General features: G+C 34.4%; 1 protein-coding gene across 4 annotated transcripts; it reads right to left on the bottom strand.

Moving 5' to 3' along the window:
* Window positions 1–376: 376 nt before the first annotated feature.
* On the bottom strand, window positions 377–10,632 carry LOC132043183 (7-hydroxymethyl chlorophyll a reductase, chloroplastic). Of its 4 annotated transcripts, none has more exons than XM_059433758.1 (19): window positions 10,458–10,632; window positions 9,812–9,914; window positions 8,670–8,751; window positions 7,188–7,299; window positions 6,900–6,984; window positions 6,457–6,498; window positions 6,278–6,356; window positions 5,200–5,251; window positions 5,043–5,105; window positions 4,539–4,636; window positions 3,722–3,757; window positions 3,584–3,645; window positions 3,356–3,383; window positions 2,151–2,230; window positions 1,971–2,040; window positions 1,828–1,885; window positions 1,007–1,071; window positions 828–922; window positions 377–739 (listed from the first exon to the last, which is right to left on the bottom strand). In XM_059433758.1, the coding sequence occupies exons 1-19, from the start codon at window positions 10,525–10,527 to the stop codon at window positions 649–651; spliced, it is 1,371 nt and encodes a 456-aa protein (XP_059289741.1). In that variant the 5' UTR covers window positions 10,528–10,632; the 3' UTR covers window positions 377–648. The 4 variants fall into 4 exon arrangements, 3 of the variants coding, with proteins under 3 accessions (XP_059289741.1, XP_059289676.1, XP_059289792.1); XM_059433693.1 differs by having other exon boundaries at window positions 8,670–8,754; XR_009411782.1 differs by having other exon boundaries at window positions 696–739; window positions 1,007–1,091; window positions 8,670–8,754.
* Window positions 10,633–20,480: the final 9,848 nt, after the last annotated feature.

Here is a 20,480-nt window from a genome sequence, read left to right on the forward strand (position 1 = left end):
TGGCTAAATATTACCAAGCGGACCGAAAACAGCCCATCCAGACTAATTTTACGAAATTCTGCCTTCATTACCGTTCATAGTCTGCCAACCGGCTTTCATTGTCTTTGACTAATACTTTTAACCATTTCTAATGTAATGCCAAGAAATCTATCCGAGAATTATCTTGGATCATGTAGTCCGTTGGCTAATTTCCTTCTATCGCCCGCCTCTATTTCTAAAATATTTCTGTAAAATGAATTTCCATATCATTGTACTTTGAACATGGTTTGAAACGATGAAACTTTTATTTTTCGAAAACTATAAATCATCTTCAGGTTTCATTATAACGTTCAGTTTGAACCAGAAGACCAATAGGAAGATATATTTTAGGCCAAACTAAATCAAATGTGATGTTATGCATTCACTATCAAAAGCATTATCCTCAAGAATCTAAAACTAAATCACATACATGGAGTTTGTTTACCAATAGTCAACGTAGTTAATATTATAAAGGAATTACATTTTGTCTATCAAAAGGTGTTAATATATTTGGACTACCCCAAACTTCTATAGACTGGATGCATCCTTCCTTTAGAAAGAACATGCAGCTATTCTTTTAAAAAATTGACACTGTATGCGTACATGAGGAGTTGCAATCTACCAAATTATTCACTTGTTTGAAAGCATTTGATCAATTTCTCCACTCTGGTTGTACGTGCTGACAATTTTCTTTGCATATTCTGGCATATGTCTGTCAGCTCTGCAATTTCACCAAACACACACAATAGTGAGAGAGAATGACATGAGTGTAGTCCCCCATACTGGAATAAATATTAATTTCTACAAACCTTTCTTTTCCCCATTTGCGGACTACATGTAAATAATTTCTGATTGTGTGGTAATCTAGCGAGTAACGGGCAAATTCTAGACCTTTCGGTCCCACCTGAACCCAGAGAACCAAGTTTAGAACAGGGAATTTGTCATCATTTCTGAAATTCACAAGCATTTATGAACAAAAAGTTCTTACGATGTTGAGAAGAAATGCTATTAAATTTCCAACAAACTTTGGAGCAGGTTGAGAAGGACCTCTTCCTGGAAATTCAGAAAAGTTTCTGCATGAGTCGTGTGAAGATCATGGAGAAGGTGTTAAAAAAATATTTACTTCAAGATCATAACTGGAAAAGATATACTTCTCGGGATCCTGCCTTCGGCACACTGTAATCAACCGTGAGTATCATAGCAAATAATTGAAACTTTCAAGCGACTAAATCCACTTCGAGTTGTAATGATCAAAATAAATTAAGGTTAATCTTAGGCCAGTACAAACAGTCGATGAGACATCTGCAACATACTATAGAAGTAAATGAAACAGTGTCCTATTATACATGAACATACATAACATATATGCTATGAATATTATCGAACTAAATTGAGATTCACCTACAATAGTCTCTCTTCCTTACAGAAAATTCCGATTACATCAAAAGAGTCAAAATAGCTAAACATAAAGAGTGGCGTTTTGTAATGGACCAGAATCAGCAACACTTGAAAACTAGACATTCATTAATCAATGGTGGTCCAAGCGTAGTGATAAATTCATCAAACGATGCATAACTTAAACAAGCAAACATGAGGTTGCAAATTCCCCTAACATTTCCTACTCTTCAACAACATTGAAGGGGAAAAGGCTGGGATAAACACTCAGATGGTTGATACTTGCACATGGACTCATCAAAGAAGAGTACAAAACCCGAGAGCAGATATCAAATTCTGAACCAGCATGGGTACAGAGAGAGCATGCTTAGTCACTACGCGTGAAATGAATAAATGTCAGAAGATAACACATACCAAATTTTGCTTCATCATCTGCCTTCACGGTTTCCACAACAAATGGACGCCGCTTACCCTGAAATAAGATGCATTCTTTGAAATAATTATATTATCAGAAAGAGTTTTAGGGCAAAGTTGTGAGATGGAGCATCATGTATTACACTACTTATCGTCGGCGTAATTTCCAAAAGGTTCTCGATAAGGCTTAGCATTTCTCTACCACGTTCATTTCTGCATTAAGAATATCCAAAGCTATCTCTTAAGCAAGCTTATTCGGGGGTATAGCAAAAATCATATCTGTTTACCCTGTCAAAAGCTCAAACGATTTGGCATTGCTTTACCTGACAGTAACATATTGGGGATGCTGCGTCATGCTGATTCCGCTATACTTTGGCACACCCATGTATCCCACCACCAAATCCTGGAAAGTTCCTTAAATTTAAGATTGGAAAGTTCCCTAAAGGTAAGATTTGAAATGTTGGCATGCACCGGGATATTAAGCTTTGGTTTATTCAGAAGAAAAAATCCGTCACGATAATTTTTGTAAACTACAGTAATGGAGCAGGACAGCGACTGATAAATCTTTTAGGAATAAAAATACTTATTGTCAACAACAACAACTACATATGCAATGTACTCCCACGAGTGGGGTCTAGGGAGGGTAGAGTGTACGCAGACCTTACCCCTACCTTGGGAGGTAAGTCTTTCTTAAAACCTTAAAGAACAGACTTATGAATGAAAGCATAATGCATTACTGTCCAGGACCAAAAAGAGTTTGCTACAAAATTCCCCCCCTGGACCTTAACCACTGAATCTCATCTCCAGATATGTCACAAGCTTTCACTTGAAAAACAGTTGGAGTAAATTAGTAGCTAGGTCAGCTCTAAAACAGTTGGAGTAAATTAGTAGCTAGGTATAGCTCTAAAACCTATAAATTCTTCAATACTCGAGGCTGCCTTTGTGGAACCTCTTTCCCTGTCAGAAAACTAAGAAAGAAGCTTCTTTTGTGAGAAAATAAGATGGAGGAGACGTATGCAAAATTTGATACTTAGATGAGTACTATGCACACCTATTTGTAAGTGTCAGACATAATAGACATTTGTAAATGTGGGGAGGACTTAAGAACTTAACACATCTGACATTCTAAACATTAATATTCTACCAATAACACTTAAGATTCTAATCAGCCCCCTCAAATATAGGATGGGGAGACCAACTTGGGTTTGCTATTCTGAGAACAGAGAAAGGTAGAAGAGAGATTATAAATATCAAACAAACAACACATGATATTTGTCCAATGCAAGAATATCTTCAGAACTTAGCACTTCTAACATTCTAGCTCTTTTCTAAAACAAGCACTTAACCTTCTAGCATCTAAGACCAATCAATGTAGCATTGAGAGTACACTTTTTGTTGCTCTCTGAACGTCTAATGTATGTGTATGTACTGTGCACATGCTGCTCTTGGATGTTTCTTTTCTCAGTATTCTTTGTGAAAATTGTATATGCAATATATGAGTGCCTTTGATTATGAACAGAGAACTCACCGCCAAGCCATTTGTGTAGTCAAAACAGCTGTAAGATAGGAGGAAAGAAAAGTTCACAGATCAGCACAGGTTCATATTCCGAAGAAGTAGAGACAGGATACTGAAATATATGATAAATGAGAATATAGGACACTAACCACAGACCTGTGGGCGAAAAAGTCTACAGGAGCAAGTATACAGATATTATTTAAGGACAGTCAGAAAATCAAGAATAAGCAATTGAAATACCTGTAACAAGATGGCGCAATAACATCAACTAAATCATTTGCTGGTAAACAGAAATAGGGAACCTGCTTAGTGAAATATATATCTGAATAAACAGCATTCAGATAAAACAAAAGATACGAAAAGAAGCCACTATTTTACCTCTTCAATATGGCCATCCAAATGCTTCAGATGGACCTGTTGAAATGTCGGGCTTAGTGTTTCAACTGATTAGAAAACTATCATATGTAATTCAATAATATATCCTTCAAAACATAATTTTATAGGATTAACTGTCTAAATGTTTTCATCTACGAGGGTGACAAAACACATATGAACCTAATTTTGCCTTTCCTATTTGCAAGTTCCTACTTATTGGCAGATCTGATCCAACATCGAATAGTACAACCTCTATCAACTTTAATGCAACACCTTCTGACGTATTTAAGATATTAGTTTGACTTGTGTATTATATAGGTATTAGTTGAAGAAAAAAACAAATAATTGTTAAAGAAATTAGTTTGAGATAGAAAATGTCAAATCAAACCTTCAAATGTTGAATAGTCAGAAAGATTTAAATTAAAGAAGCTAATGAAGTTGCATAAAATAATTATTAGTAAAATGGTGTCAAAGATTTTGGTACATGGAAAAATAAAAAGAATTGTCATATAGACTTTATCGGGATGGAGACAATATGATATATTAAAATGCATCTTCATGAGTTAATTGAACTCACCAACAAAATAAAAAACATATCCTAGACAGAGCACCCTAGTCATCAGGCTAAGAAAAGTTGTTTAAGGAAGTTTGAGAATACAACAAAATCAGAAAACATATCGCCTAACAAACACATAGAGAATATAGAAGTTGGTTTCCTTGTTCTTATACTAGAATGGATAGAATTCCAAGATCACAGAGGTTATTCATAGGTTGTCTCACAAGGAACGTGAGCTTGTCATGAAAGAGTAACGGAGCACACCTTGTAGTCTTGCATAAACTCATAGTGGAGAACTGTTTCAGGTTCGCTGCTAGCGGCCTTCAGAAACTTATCTAACCCTTCTCGTGGTCCATTATCCACTGTCAAGAAACCGCTGTTTAGTATAGGCCTATATTGGCTAAAAAATACCTAAGAGAAGGAGATTTTGATAAAAAGCAGTTTATAGAGCATCCCACTTTATATCATAAAAGATTCCATTGACTCTTATCCAGTTTGTCCACTTACTATATGTGTCATTTTCCCTCCCTGCTTATGTGGTGTACAAACTGGAAAAAGCTCAGCTGACTCTTTTGTGGGATACTAACAAGGACTCCTCCAGGGTGATGTTAATAGTTCAAGCCTTTTTTTTATCGAAAATTAATAGATTGATTATTTGTCCAAACAGACTCAGTTGCTAGCATCATCAAATTTCTGGCAGTTGGTAGCTATATTAAACATAATCAAAGATGTGACAAACGGAATCTATGAATACCACTGACTACTTACCACAGTTGGTGCCTAGTACATAAAGCTTTTCCAGATTCAAATATTGTTCAACTGATCTTAAAGCTGCAATTCGCCAAATGCTCTGCTTATGATACAGTGATGTAATGACAAACAATAACTTAAAGCAGAGACGAATAGATCATAACTACACGAATACCTTGCACTTGGCAGCCAACACCGCAGAAGAGAAGGCGCTTCACACCAGCTGCCTGTTTCCAGGAAAATGCATGCTCTTACTTCAACATTTGAACTACAAGTTACACTATAAACTTGCACAATAGTCCTCAGTGAAACTGGAATCTCTTAAAACTCAGTTTTAACACATTAGTGCATGCATGACTAGAAAGTCTGAAGTTCTATGGATTGCATTGTCATGAGAAGAAAAGATCTGCAGAATTTTGTCAAATTTCAATGCCATGATTTCTTTCGCGTTTGGTCTCTCAGCATAACAATCTATACACAGCTACTAACTTTAGCCTGATTTATCAAAATTCCTCATTGTTTTACCCAGCCATATATTATCCATGAAAGTTGTTATAATTAAATGATTGACCTCCACATAAAAATGGCATTCAATTCCTCCCCCCCACCCCCCTCTGAACAATGGAGGACTTCCAGGAAGTCCACAAGCTGTTCAGTTAGCTTTCACTTGATAGCCAAACCTTCCCAAGGGAAGGAGTAGATACCTCTCACTGAAGCAGACCAGCTGATTCTTGCTTGCCTAGGAGCAAAATTTCTCCATGTGACAGAAGTATCCCATTGGACAATTACCAATGAGGGGCGTTCTAACAGGATACTATTTTTTTACCCTAATGGGTTTCGCAGTCCCCCTCCCCTTCCAAACTTGACAAGCATCATCCAAAGAGGAATCTTTCTAGTAGTATTGGCCATATATTCTTCTTCCGTCAATGGTAATGCTGGAGACTTAAATAGCTATGTCTATCGAAAGTTGGCGAAGAAAATCTGACATTGACAGGAAAGAAATTCAGCTCGAACTGTCATATCAAACAAAACAAAAAAGCAAAAGAGCTTCTCTTAATAAAATCCCCAGTTGAGGCAAAGCACAATGCATAGCTACACAAGTTTCACTGACCTACTGAAGAGAGATATGACATCTTCAATCTAGGACAACATGCTCCATTCAGAAATTTGATAGAGAAACATAATTTATAACTGCATTGACGACAACAATAAAGAAGCAAAGATTCTGATGCTAATGGAAGTGAAAGAAGAACCTCAACTAACGCAAGAGTATTTAGATTAGGAGACAGTGTCGGCTTAACACCTTTGGCCGCTATAACTTCCTCTGGAGTCCTATTGGAAACATGAAAGTCGAGAGGAGGATGAAAATGAGTAAATTAACAATAGAATATCAACATGAATATAAAATAGTACGGAAATTCCAGTCACAAACCTTGCCAGGACAGGTCGGGGAGCAAATCGATCTTCCGGATCACTAAATATTATAAAGAAGAAGTAAGAATCCATGATTGCTGGATAATAAGTGATAAAAAGAAAACAAAAATACATAAAAGAAGCAATTGGCAGAAGATTGAACAGGATTAAATCCTATAAGTATTAGTTCTTTTTTAAAATAAGTAGAAAATCCTTCAATTCTATCCATATAGTCATATCTGTTTTTGGATGTTACTTAGATCTTAAAACTAAAATCACAATTTCCTCCAACATAACACTTCACTTTTATGCATACCCAAATATGTGAGTTTTTCTAAAACGCCATTAATAAGGGTACTTTGGAGTGAGAAGCAAAAATTTCAAATGCGCAAGTCATGTACAATGGAAGTAACCAGGAGGGAGAACCTAATTCTTTTTAACCAAATTGGATGCAGGCCATACCTCTGAACACAAATAACAGCTTCTACCATCCCAGCTTTTAGCATCTCCACAGCAATAGTTGTCACTATCCCTGTCCATTGAGCTCCTGAATGCCAGGAAGAAAAGATAGGAAAGAAAATTCCAGATTGTTCATAAGAAATTGGCACACAGTAAAAACTCACTCAAAGAAAAATCTGATAGATCTTGCACGAAAAAAAAATGCATTCTTTTAATGACCTAGAGGAGCAGAAGGAAACATACAACTGTACATCTGAACTAGAATACACTTAAGAGCATCCAAAGTTGTACCTTCCACAGGCTTAGTTTTACGAGCATACAATAGATTCTCATACACCCCCATATACATCTCATCCAAGGAATCTTCTTTCCGTCCTCGTCCATGGACGATAGGTTCCAAAGCCTGAAGAAGATGAAAAGGAACAGTCAACATTATCTGGTTATTTTTTTCATCAAAAACGTTATCTTATTACTTTGAGCTATCATAAAACTTTGACTAAAAGAGCAGATCCTACATAGCACAGCATGACGGAGTTGAAAGCAATTCCAAGGAAATGCTACTTGCAGCTAGCACCAGAGTTTTTTAATGAGTAGTCAAATCATTCTTTCTCATACAAGAACAAATATGCATCCCCTATCACCCTCCACCCACCAATCAAACTTTAGCAGGACAAACTTTCATATTTTACCAAGTTCCTTTGGGCAATGTTCCCCTTATGAATCCCAAGGAGGACAAAAGATGAAAAAAATAAAAAGAAACTTGTATAAATTGGGGGAAAAAGAATTTGACATGTCACGAGATTATGTTATACCTGTAACCTATGCCGCGTTGTATGATATTATTAAACACAAATGGTAAACAAGAAGAAAAACAAAGAAGAGGACAGATGCACACCATGCTGAAGACCTAGATGGAGGTCTATGAATGTTTCCCATTCCCTTATGAGGAGTCCAATTAGACCCAGTCCATGGTGTGGTTCAGTAAAACATTATCCAATCCATTTGTCTCAGTACCGAGAGATTTTATTAAAAACTAGAGAAACCATTCTTATGATTATCCAATATGTGTGCTTTGTACCTTGTGTAGTTTATAGCTCTATAGTAGTGCTTAAAACTTCATTTATTCCCATATCTTGTCAACATTCAGAGCAGCATACCTTCATTTATTCCCATATCTTGTCAACATTCAGAGCAGCATACCTTTTATCCAAGAGAGTGAAACAGAAAATTAAAAGTCTAACATGCTTGTGAAAAAAATCAGCGGGGACTGGAGAATCGATCAAGTTCAAGTATGCAACATTTCCTAGTACTGAAGTATTAAACTCTCTCATACTCCCAAAAAAGGATTTTAATGAAATTAGAGTGACGAAAGAGAGATAAATTCAAGTTCACACAACCTAATAGTGGATTATACGGTATCAGAGAGCATGAACCGGTACTCTCTCTGAGCATCTAATTCTAGCTTGCAGACTTTTCTTATGACTTCCACAACACACTGCACTAACACTATCAAATCTCTGCACTGCACACATAGCACATACTGATGAGATGTAAAACTATATGAATGAGACAGCTTTAGAAAGGACGCCGTAGACAAACAGAAATTCACAGGGTAAATCTGCATGTGACAATGAAAGCATGCAATAATCAAACTCCAGTCAGTCATTTCTGACCAACAAAAGGAACGAAAAGTCGAAAACTAGGGATAAACAATAAGAACTGCAACTAAAGCTAACAGTATCATGACTTATACAATAGCATAGAAACACTCACCTCAACTCTAGACATGCCATCTCCCAAGAAAGCACATGCATTCTTGACATGGGCAATGTAGTAAGTGTCGCACAAACCACAACGGCTGCAAACCAGAAAATTTTACATTACCATCAAGAAAAAAAACTATAATGATTAAGAAAATATCACAAAATTGACAAGCAATTAATTTACTAAGTAAAAAAAAACTATAATGATTAAGAAAATATCACAAAATTGACAAGCAATCAATTTACTAAGTATGAGGATGGGTGGTTAAAGATTATATCAAACTTGTAACCCAAAAACAATGAACTAGTACATAATAATATTACTTAGTATGTATGACATTGTTGTCAACATCAGCATCTCAGTCTTCCAAGCAACACTTAGCAAGCTTATAATACAACAACACTTTCAAAATCTTTTTGTTTCTATTCGACAAAATTCAATCCAACTTAGGACGAATAGAGTACAACCAAAGTCCCTTTTTCAAGTTTTACCTCCGGAAATTAGCTAAAACATTTTAAATGTTTAGCTTATTATGTTGGGGTCAACCAGCCCGCAGATACTCTTAACGTGGTGTGATATTGTCTGATTTGGGTTAAGCCCGCACGGTTTTCTCCAAAAGGCCTCACACCATTAAGAGATTCCTACACCTTATATGTTGGCTCCCAATCTTTTCAGCTACCAATGTGGGACTTTGTTCGCACACCCAACAAATTGTGCTTAATCCATTTCAAATTGAATATTTCACATTCTCGTTTTACTTCATGCAAAAATAATGTCCAAACTTCCTCGTATTTATTTCCATAATTCTTTCACATTTACTATAAAATTTATGAAAATTTACCCACCATAGTTCCCTAAAAGGAAAACTTTTCAAACACAAGATAAAAATAAAATGAGACCCTCTATTTACTCATCTCTGTACAACTTTTTCACTATTCAAACCTACAAAAACAAAGTTAAAAGTTAGAAAAATGATCAAGAAGGAAGAAAAATGATCAAGAAGGAAGAAAAATGATCAAGAAGTACTAATTAACTCCAATTGTCAAGCTCTTCTCTAAATATCCACCATTGATATTAAATTTATCTCCCATTACATCAGAAAAAGCTAAAAGTGTTAATTTTAATACAAAAAGAAAAGCAGAATTATGAACCTGCAGTGGTCTTTAGCTGGATAAGTCCCACCAGGAGGAATTGGTCGAGATTTTTTCCTCCAATCTTCTCTTATTTTCACTGATTTCGAGTTTGCATTTGTATCTGTTGAGTAATTAAAACAACACAAACAAACATAATTCAAGAATTATCTTAAAACTCATAGTAGCAAAAGTTTGTGATAACTCCCTCCGTTCACTTTTCCTTGTCACGTATAGCTTGTCGAGAGTCAATTTGAGTAATATTCGAAGCTAAATTAAATTAGATTAATTTGATATTTTAAAATTTAGATGTTCAAAAACTATAAGAAAAATTCAGACCCCACCTGGTGAATTATACTGGGTATGCTGTTGTTATTGTTGAAAATTATACGAAAAATAATATAAGTTGTGATTCTCTTCCTATATCAATATGACGAAAAAATACATCTTAAAATATTAAAAATACCATAAGTTGTGATTCTTCCCATATCAATATGATAAAAAAAAACATCTTAAAATATTTTGTTAAATTGCAGGTAGTTTCACTGTGGAAAAGCGAAATATGACAAGTAAAAGTGAACGAGGGAGTATTGTTTTTTTCATTTTTTTTTTTTCCTCTGAGAGTATTTGTTTGTATAGTGTATGTAGAAATGGAGAGAAAGATAACCTTGTTGTGATGAAGAAACAGTGTAGAATTTGAAAGGTAAAGTAGAGAGCTTTCCACTGAGAAATGCCATTGTTGCTCTCTACTCTTTAACTGATGAGACTTGGCGTGTGTGTGTATCTGCACAAGTATTTTGCGCCACAAAATTTATCAAATCAGATTCTTTTAACGACGTCGTTCAAGTAGCTGATTAAGTTTTATTTTTTTAATTTCAACTTAATATATTTCTTCCTTCTTTTTTTTTTTTTTTTTAATTGGTGCACCCATATTCTAGAAATCCTAGATTCGCTTCTGCATATAGAGTATGAGATATTCGTTTTCAACATATGGTATCTTAGTCGTGGTAGGGAAAGAATACTATAAGTATTAATTAATATTAATTCGATTAAGAAACAAAAAATTTAAAATCGGAAAAGTCTAATGTATCTGAATTCTTGAGAGTTGTAAAATTTGGATAGAAATTAAATGGTGTCAACGGATCGTTAGTAAATGAATAAAGTGTCATAAAATTTGAAATTGAACCAGATGAAGTACTACGACTTCATCGACATGACAAAGAGACAGTGAATTTTGCGTAATTTCCAAATCGCCTTTATACTAGGTTTTTTGGTGAGAAAATCTATTCCTTTTTATTGGCATGTGTGTATAGACCCACCCACACATATTATAAAAGAAACTTGATTTTTTGTATTTTACATTTTTTTTTATAATTAAAGAAGCATTTAATTAATCACCAAATGTATCTATACAAAGCAAAAGGTAACTAACCAGCCAACCCATCAGGTAATGAAAAAACCAACTGAAAGTACCCTCCAAGCTAAATAACTATCCCAACCACCCAATAAACTAACATCCCTGCCACCTATGATTTTAAGTAAAGCTATTTACAAAGTGCTTACAAGATCAAATAGCATCTTATTGTTTCTAACTCTAATATAATATATACAGACAGAAGTTTTAATATCATGCACAAAACTTTCCAAACTCAAGGTTCTATTCTGATATAGTCTTGTGTTTCTTTCAATCCAAACGTCATAAACACTATTATGCCTTGTAGCAGTATGGCAAACAAGACTCCTCCAAGGTACACTAGGAATAACTTCCCTTAGTGCCTTGTATGTTGCTTGGGTGTGAAACTTCCCTTGCCTGACTAACTGAGGACATGTTACAATGGTCTGCCAATATTGCCTCACCATCCATAATGACTGCTTTGGAATTTCTATCATAAACAGATTTTGATTTTTTTATAATATACGTGCACCCAAGTGATCCGACTGGATCACCGCCTGAACAATAATATCATCATCAGAGAGAACATGACCAGCACTTTTGAGTTGAGCAATCATGTTAGACATCACCCTAAGGTGTTGTTTGACATTGTGATCATGACGCTTCTTGTAAGTGTCAAATTTGATAGTCAGTTGTCTTAGGCGGGTCACAGTAGTACCCCCAAAGCTATTCCTTGTATTGGCTAAGAGGCCATAACAGTTTGCTTATTGTTGCTTTATTTAATCAAAGGTAAATTTGAGTAACGCTCAATATGTAAATTATTATTACATCGAGAATAAAAATAAAAACCAATCTTTCAAATTATTTCTTTCAATGACGGTGGTTTTTTAAGAACCAGAAGAGCATAAAATGTGTATAACTAGGTTCCACGAAATGAAAACAGCACAAGTGACCACTGGATAAAGCAAAAGAATATTACAAGAAGTATGCTGGGCCAAAAAGTCCATAATAAACAAAAATTGGTAGTTTAATTAGAGCAGCCCATCAAGCATTTATTGGACTTGGGTGAACACTGGCCCGTAATCCTTCCCACTGCTCAGAGCGGGAGCTATTCGTTGCTCTGTGAAACCAGCCTCACGCAGTCCGCCCCGCTTTAGGAATCCAACAGCCCATTCCTTCGATTGGGCCACAAGACCCAACTCTGTGCTTGGACAGGGCAGGCCAGAGATTAGCCCACCAAGCCCAGCCATCTGGGACAGCCCAACATCCCACCACATTGATGCCCCCACTTAGGTTACAAGCCCATGTTACAGAGCTCGGCAATTAATGCTAATTACGGGATTAGTATAAGCAACCAAAGATCAATGTTTAATAACGATATGGGATCATAGTGTTAATTTCACTGGAAGCAAAGCATACAAAGATTTATTAGTGTAATGCTGCCTTTTCTTCTAAATAACTGTTGTGTTGACAAAACATTCTCTCAACTAATTAAATGCTTCAAAGCAACCATGTAAATAATGCGAGTAATACTTATACCTTAACCATAATTTTCAAGGAGAGAGTTAATAATTTATTTTGGTGTGGGATACTAGATAGAAAAACTTAAAATCAGATGGAAAACATATTATAGGACCAAATTCTATTTATGCTTCCTATAATTTGGTGTTCGTTCATGGCATTTATAGATACAAAAATTAATCATAATTTACCACGATTCATTTATTCATACTGAGCGAATCGACGACTTAGCAGTTCTACCTTTGACATGCTTTACAGAATACGATGTCATTTATTGGTTACGATGTCATTTTTGAAAAGAATCAAACATTAAAACTTAACTTGAGATTCTAACTTCCAAATTTGACTTTAAAATCCTCAAGCGTAAGCATAACATATAACTTCAAAAACTTAAACTTCTATAGCAAATAAATTTCATACCTGACTATATCCAAAAAACCTTTATGATATGATGAAATGCACGAAACAAAGAAATTCTCGATTGTTCCACAAATAACCGAAAATCTGAAATTGTGAAGGGAAGTAACTTTGCCTCCACTTATCAACTATTAAACTTCTTTTGAAATGCCAGCTTTTTTTCTAAAATACAATATTCACATTATAACGAAATTGATAAATCCAAAAACAAATGAAGTTTTTATTAACCAATTTCGATTCATGTTTTGTGGTTTGAATGTTTGCCGATGCATAAGACTAGTACTCACATGAAATGGGAAATTGGAAAATTATCATTTGCGATAATATTTTCTAACCTAGGTTCCTCAATATCATTTTGCACTAAAAACAGGAAAGAAACTGTAACTCCAAATCTTTGGTAGAAACACTGAACATAGATTTTTTTTTTTCTCGAAAAAATGACAAGCATTCTCATAAATCAGTGATACACTTGTTGTTTTAGTAATTCTTCTTTCGTACCACATCCAATAACTTTGTTAAGTTACTTTCTTTTTGTACATGAAAAGAAAGCGAAGAGTTAAGTGAGAATCAAACTTTACCCAAAAAATGAAGTACTAGAATGATTTTGAATAATGGATTTAAAAATTACACTACCAATTATCAAACATTATTTTTAACATTAAAAACTCAAATGCTTCTAAAGTTATACATTTCCTTGATTATGAGACAAACAAAACCAAACAAGAAATCAGAAAGTGTTTGATCCTTGAGCCAGCCAAAAAAAATGAAGTACTAGAATGATTTTGAATAATAGATTTAAAAATTACACTACCAATTATCAAATATTATTTTTAACATTAAAAACTCAAATGCTCTATAGTTATACATTTCTTTGATTATGAGACAAACAAAACCAAACAAGAAATCAGAAAGTGTTTGATCCTTGAGCTGAGCTGGGCTGGGCTCAAGTCCATAAATAGACAAAAAAGTGGTGGTTTAATTGGAGCAGCCCATTAGGCGTGTTATTGAACTTGGTAAACACTGTCCCGTTATCCTTCTACTGCACAGAGCGGGAGCTGTTCGTTGCTCTGTGAACCCAGCCTCACGCAGTCCGCCCCACTCTAGGAATCAAGCAACCCGTTCTTCCGATTGGGCCACATGATCCAACTCTGCGCTTGGATAGGGCAGGCCAGAAATAAGCCCACCAAGCCCAACCATCTGGGACAGCCCAACATCCCACCACATTCATGCCCTCACTTGAGTTACAAGCCCTCGTAACTGAGCTCGGCATGCAATGTTCTCTCCCACATTGTTATATACAAGGAAAGAGTATAGCGCGGTAGCGATATGGGACAAATTGTTCATTCCAATAGAGGCAAAGCATAAAGTTCTATTAGTGGACTACTGCATATCTATTTAAATAGTAAAACCATGCAAATAATACAAGTTACAATACTTAATCTACCGTAGTAAGTACTAATTATATAAGATCGGTTGAAGTACCTAAAACAAAAAAAAGACAAGAATGACCATGTGAGGATAACAACTTAAATGTCTCTAGCTATTTTAATCAAGAATATCTCAGAAATGAAAAATGACGAACATGTATGTGTTTGCTAAGCATCAATTAATGGTTCTTTTGGCGTTTATAGTGTAGTTCCCTCCTTTTGATTCATCAGTGTGAATCACCAGTAATTGAAGTGTTGATGAATTGTCCAAATAACTCAATTATAGCAAATAGGGGTGTTCAAAGTTAATGAAAAAATTGATTTAAACTGAAAACGATAAGATCAAATGATAATTTTTTTTTTTATTTGGATTGATTTTTTTTCTAGATTTTAAAAAATAGAAATTGAAGACTGATATAAATCGATTGATTTTTGGCATCATATCCATAGCTAGCTCATTCATCCTAGTTAGCAGTTCCATCTTCCAATCAAGATCGCAATCAATATATCACTAGCATCACGATTGTCACTATCGTCAATATCATCATTATCATTTAGTTTAAAAATTGAAAAAAAATCGAACCGAATCGACAAATAATATACTCAATATTTTGTGTAATTATATATAATAACTCAGCCTTTCTTGATGATATTGATAAGATGGTTGTTTTAACTTGCTTCTATCATATTTGAGAAAAAATCTAACTAATTAAATCCAGCCGTGAACACTACTATTAGCAAAAATATTTCATGCCGAGGAACTATAACTCTTTTAACTATTTTTTGGTTGTTTAGCTTATGGTTTCATTGCTAATTTGAAGTAAAACATGACGTGGTGTTAGACTGCTAGTGAAAGTCTCATTTGACTGAGCTAAACTTCAGTAGCTTTTTAAAAACTACGTGCTGAAAAAGTAAGTGTTGAAGTTGAATTTTATAGAGCTTTCACATACTCCTTGTATTTATCTTGTATGTTAAGGGAAATGCTTATAATTTAGGGAAAACTACGTATATATACATGTTAAGGAGAAATATTTACGAAACGTAACGATAGTTTTCCTTATTTACAAAACATAACGATATATTACAAAACATGACGGATTTTCATATATTTTTCGTTTTTTTATTTTTTTCCAGAAAAAATATATATTTTTTATAAAAAAAAAAATTATTTTTTTAAAAAATAATTTTTATATATATTTTTTAAATATATATATTTTTTTTTTGCTCAATGGCTTAAAAAATTACCTCATATTTCTATGTATGAAAGTTGTATGAAATGTGTATGTGTGAGCAAAATTTTTAATATAATTTTCATATACAAAATTTTGAGCGAAAACTTTAAGCCTTGAATATTGTATGAAAATTGTTACAATGTTGTTGTAGTTGTATTAATTTTTCGTAAACCTAATATGAAATTTATATACAAACAATGTGAATGAAATTCTAAGTCTTGAGGAAGATATACACATTTCATACCATTCTCATGCATAAAATTTTAAGCATAATGTTTAAGCCTTGATCAAGATATACACATTTCATACGTTCTTCATACATAAAATTTGAGCGAACTTTTTAAGCCTTGAGCAAGATATACACATTTCATACACAAAAATTTGAGCGATTATTTTAAGTCTTGAATGTTGTATCAAAGTTATATACAATGTTGTTGTAGTTGTATTAATTTTACGAAATCTAACATGAACTTTATACATGAAAATGTGAGCGAAATTTTAAGACATGAGCAAGATACAAATTTCATATTGTTTTCATACACACAATTTTGAGCGGATTTTTTTAAGCCTTGAACGAGATATACACATTTCATACATTTTTCATACACTAAATTTTGAGCAAACTTTTTAAGTCTTGAGCGAGATATACACATTTCATACAACTTTCATACATAAGTTTTTGAGCAAAAAAAAAAAATATTAATTTTTAAAAAAAATAAATTTAAAAAAAAATATTTTTTTTTAAAAAATAAAAAAATATTTTTAAAAAAAATGATTTTTAAAAAATAAAAAATAATTTAACTTTTTTTTTTTTAAATATAAAGCATGTTTTGTATAGGATTTGTAATGTTATGTTTTGTAAATATAAAACTATCGTCACGTTTCGTAAATATTTCTCCTTAAGATGTATATATATGTCAAAGACCCAATAATTTACCCTTACTAGGCATGTGACAGTTAATATAGCAATTCTTTTAACGATTTTGTCAGCCTAAAAGTTATCGGAAATGGCTAAGCAGTTCGTCAAATCAATTCCTAAAAACTATGAACTGTAAATTGTAAGGTGTCAAAAGCGAATAATTACTCTTAAGTGATGACGGAAAAGAGTTTATTAAAAATTTTAAGTCTGATTCTTGAAATAGGGAAACTTTTAATAGAAAGCGCTCTCCTTTTAATCGACTCTATGCTACGGGAATACAACGTAGTCGACTTAGTTAATTCTTGATATTGAATGACAACACAAAAGGAAAATAATCAAACTTTGAAATTTCTAATTTAATAGAAAAAGAATCAAACTTATAATAGAAAGTGCTCTCTCTCTATTACAATTTGTCGTCTTACTTATTTTTTTAAAAAATATCTCTTTCATGATTTAGCAATTTTTTAATTCACCATCTCACATAACATATTTAGACAACATATTAAAAGGCATTTGACACTTTTTATATATATCTTTAATTTTAGATCACAATATTCAAAAATTTCTTTATTTTTTTAAACTCCATGCACAGTTGAAATAAGACAAATAAATTAAAATGAAAAAAAGTAACATATATTCTTTTTAAGGATAAAATTTAATTCCTTACGTCTTTGTGGGCTGTCCATAAATAATCATCAGTTCGACGAACCATGCCCATGGAAATCCTAACATTAATTCATGGATTCAAGTCCTATCACAATCAACAAATGCTCTCTCTTCACTAGGGGCAGGCATGGTATGATATATATCATTACCATACCAAAATCAAAATTTTGATACAGTGGTTTTGGTTTATAGCATTTGGTATGCATTTTAAAGAAGTTTTACATTCGGTGTTTATAAAAAATATGTATATCGAAATATAATACAAAAAATATATATAAACTAGCATTAGTACAAAATTAATTGTTTAGAGGTTGAAATTTGATCAATCTATCTTGATTGAAATGCCATTTTTGTGTAATTGTTTTACGAAGGGATTGCTTATGCTTTCTTTTGAATATTTTACATGTGTAATTGTCACGACCCAACCCCGTAGGCCGTGACTAGCGCCCGACCTGGGCACCCGTGCGTACCAAAACTTTAAAATCGTAACCCAAGTATTTAGAAAGAAAATCGGGCAGAGTTTCCTCTGTTTTTCTTACTAACCAAAATTAACCTGCACGCAGAAAATACCAACAAAGGCCACCCAGGGCCAACAACACAACGTATATATACATACGCGGACCGGCCGCCGCGGCGAATGGCATCGCCCAAACACCACATATATACATGCATCCATGCGGTAATGACCTAACCACAAACATGTCCACGGACCTCTACACGTACAGACAGAGTCATATGGACGGGACGGGAGCGTAGGTACCCCTACACTTCGAATAGACAAATATGTACAATAGAAAGGTGTATACCAAAATACGGGCTCCGAAAATAAAGGAGCACTTCAACAGCAGAGAGGGTGACCTAAAGCGGCGGATCACCAAGTGGCGCGTCTGTACCTGCGGGCATGAAACGGCCCCCCGAAGAAAGCGGGGGTCGATGAATATGTACTGAGTATGCAAAGCGGAAACAGTAAAACATAGTCATAACCAGAACACGGAGTGCGAAAAATATAGATAAAATGAACTAATCTATGTGAGCTAATATTAATCAACTGGTCCAAGTCCAGGCTACCCCAGTATAGCATACCATATAATATACACACGGTAAGGCGCGCCGAGAATCCGGCGAGCGATATCACACATGCACATACACACATACCGCGGCCAAGTATCCGGTCAATAGTACCCACATACCGCGGTCGAGTATCCGGTCAATAACGAGCACCGCGGTCAAGTATCCAGCGGTAGCATCACACACAATGAACAATTAAATGGTTGAGTTAACTTCCCAAAATCTGATGACCCAAATATATTTATTAACATCAGCAAGTGTAGAAACAAGTTCCAGGTTTATCAGAATTAGTGTACCAAACTACAACCTCCTGAAATCGTTCTTATGTCAAAATGTATCATCAACTCAATGAAATAGTTAAAATAATTATCTTATAATAGTCGGAGCAATGGTTAAAAGTTCTCTCTTAATACAAAACCAAATAATCCCAATAGATCATTTAAAAGAGGTCTCGGGGCTAGCGGGCCCACCTCGGTCAAATCAAGGTGGCATACATAATTTTTACGAATATTGAACCCTATGGAAGCATCCATGAAAGTTTCGAGGCAATCCGAGCTCATTTGAAAGAGTTATGAAAGTGTAAGCATTTTCCAACAAAAGTAAGGAAAGTACTTCAATTATCTTGAATGAATAGTAACCAAAATCAAACTCGGATTTCGAGAGCGGAATTATCCCCGAGGTTCCGATCTTAGCCTAGTAGGGCTAGGACATGCCAGAAGAAGGAAAGGGCAAGCTTTACATACCTTAGTCGCTCCTTAAGCTTGTCAAAACTCAACTCCCGTTTCCTCCAAAATCTGCATTTGGTCACATTTACCAATTGTCATTTATGAGCTTTAAGGCTAAATCGGAAAGTAGTGCTTGTTTATGAAAATTCCGACAAAGACTTCCCCTATACATATACGCCCCCGAGGATTCAACTCGGCCAATTTAACAACACAATACCAACAACAACAATCCCAAAATGCCTTATAACATAAATAGTCTTCTATTCTTCATAATTCAATGACTTCCATTCCTACTTCATACTATCAAATTAATATCAACATTTCTCATATTCATTATCTAACTCAAGATTATTCAAACATATTTCAATAACATCCCAAGCAATATTCATGAATTCAAGCATTCCCACTAATTCCATATTACATCAAAACTCTCACCAATGCAACGAAACTACTAAATCGCATTGTTTCCCTCCAAATTCAATAACAATAACCATAATCCACACGTAGAATCTCATTCTCATAATTACATAAAAATCATATAAAAATCACATACGTTCTCATGATAACATACAACCAATTTCAATGCCATTTTAAATTGTCCAAGACTTCTTTACGTCGTAAACGTCATAACAACGCAACTAACAAGCCAAATAAAACATAATTCATCCTCCCTTACCCCGCACCATGGCTACGGCCACATGCCCTTTCACACACACGCACGCCATGCCACCACACACCACAATTCCATAATTCTCATTCTATTCCAATCATTATAGCATATAAACTCATCTCATAACACAAGGAATGGAATTCTTACCTTTTTCTTCAATTTTTAACTTTGTCGCAAACGTCGCCCTCTCGCTAAACTAATTATATCACGTCGGAGAGCGTCCCTAACTTGACAAGAATTCAACAAGAATAGGATTTTTGGATCAAAGTAGAAGGCTAGGGAATTTTTTTTTCTTTTTTTTTCTCTTCTTTCTCCCGCCGTGACCTCTTTCTTTTTTTCTCTCAATTTTTCTTGAAGTTTCTTGAATACTAATGGCCCTTTCCTCTCTTTTATTTACTTAATATGGCCATGTCATGGGCCTAGCCCATTTTCCTCTATGGCCGGCCACCCTATTACCTTGGGCCTTGATTTCCTTTTTTTTTTTTTGGCCCAACACTTTGGCTAAATTTGTAATTTCATGAAACCAATTTCCAAAATTCCGATTTTGTCCTTAACCTTCCTCGAAAATTCCGCACCAATATTTCCATAACCGACACGTTGATACTAGAAGAATCCAAATATGGCCTTATTTCTTACAAGCAAAGATTATTCC

The sequence above is a fragment of the Lycium ferocissimum genome, chromosome 1 (assembly GCF_029784015.1).
Source record: "Lycium ferocissimum isolate CSIRO_LF1 chromosome 1, AGI_CSIRO_Lferr_CH_V1, whole genome shotgun sequence".
In the NCBI taxonomy this organism is placed as follows: Eukaryota; Viridiplantae; Streptophyta; class Magnoliopsida; order Solanales; family Solanaceae; genus Lycium; species Lycium ferocissimum.

Bases quoted from the DNA above. Each gene is read 5' to 3' on its own strand.
- LOC132043183 (XM_059433693.1), bottom strand. From the start codon at position 10,527: ATGGCATTTCTCAGTGGAAAGCTCTCTACTTTACCTTTCAAATTCTAC. The intron at 7,300-8,669 runs GTGAGTGTTTCT...CATCTTCTTCAG, and splicing joins ATGGCATGTCTAGAGTTGAG to GCTTTGGAACCTATCGTCCA. The intron at 923-1,006 runs GTAAGAACTTTT...CTCTGGGTTCAG, and splicing joins TAGCATTTCTTCTCAACATC to GTGGGACCGAAAGGTCTAGA.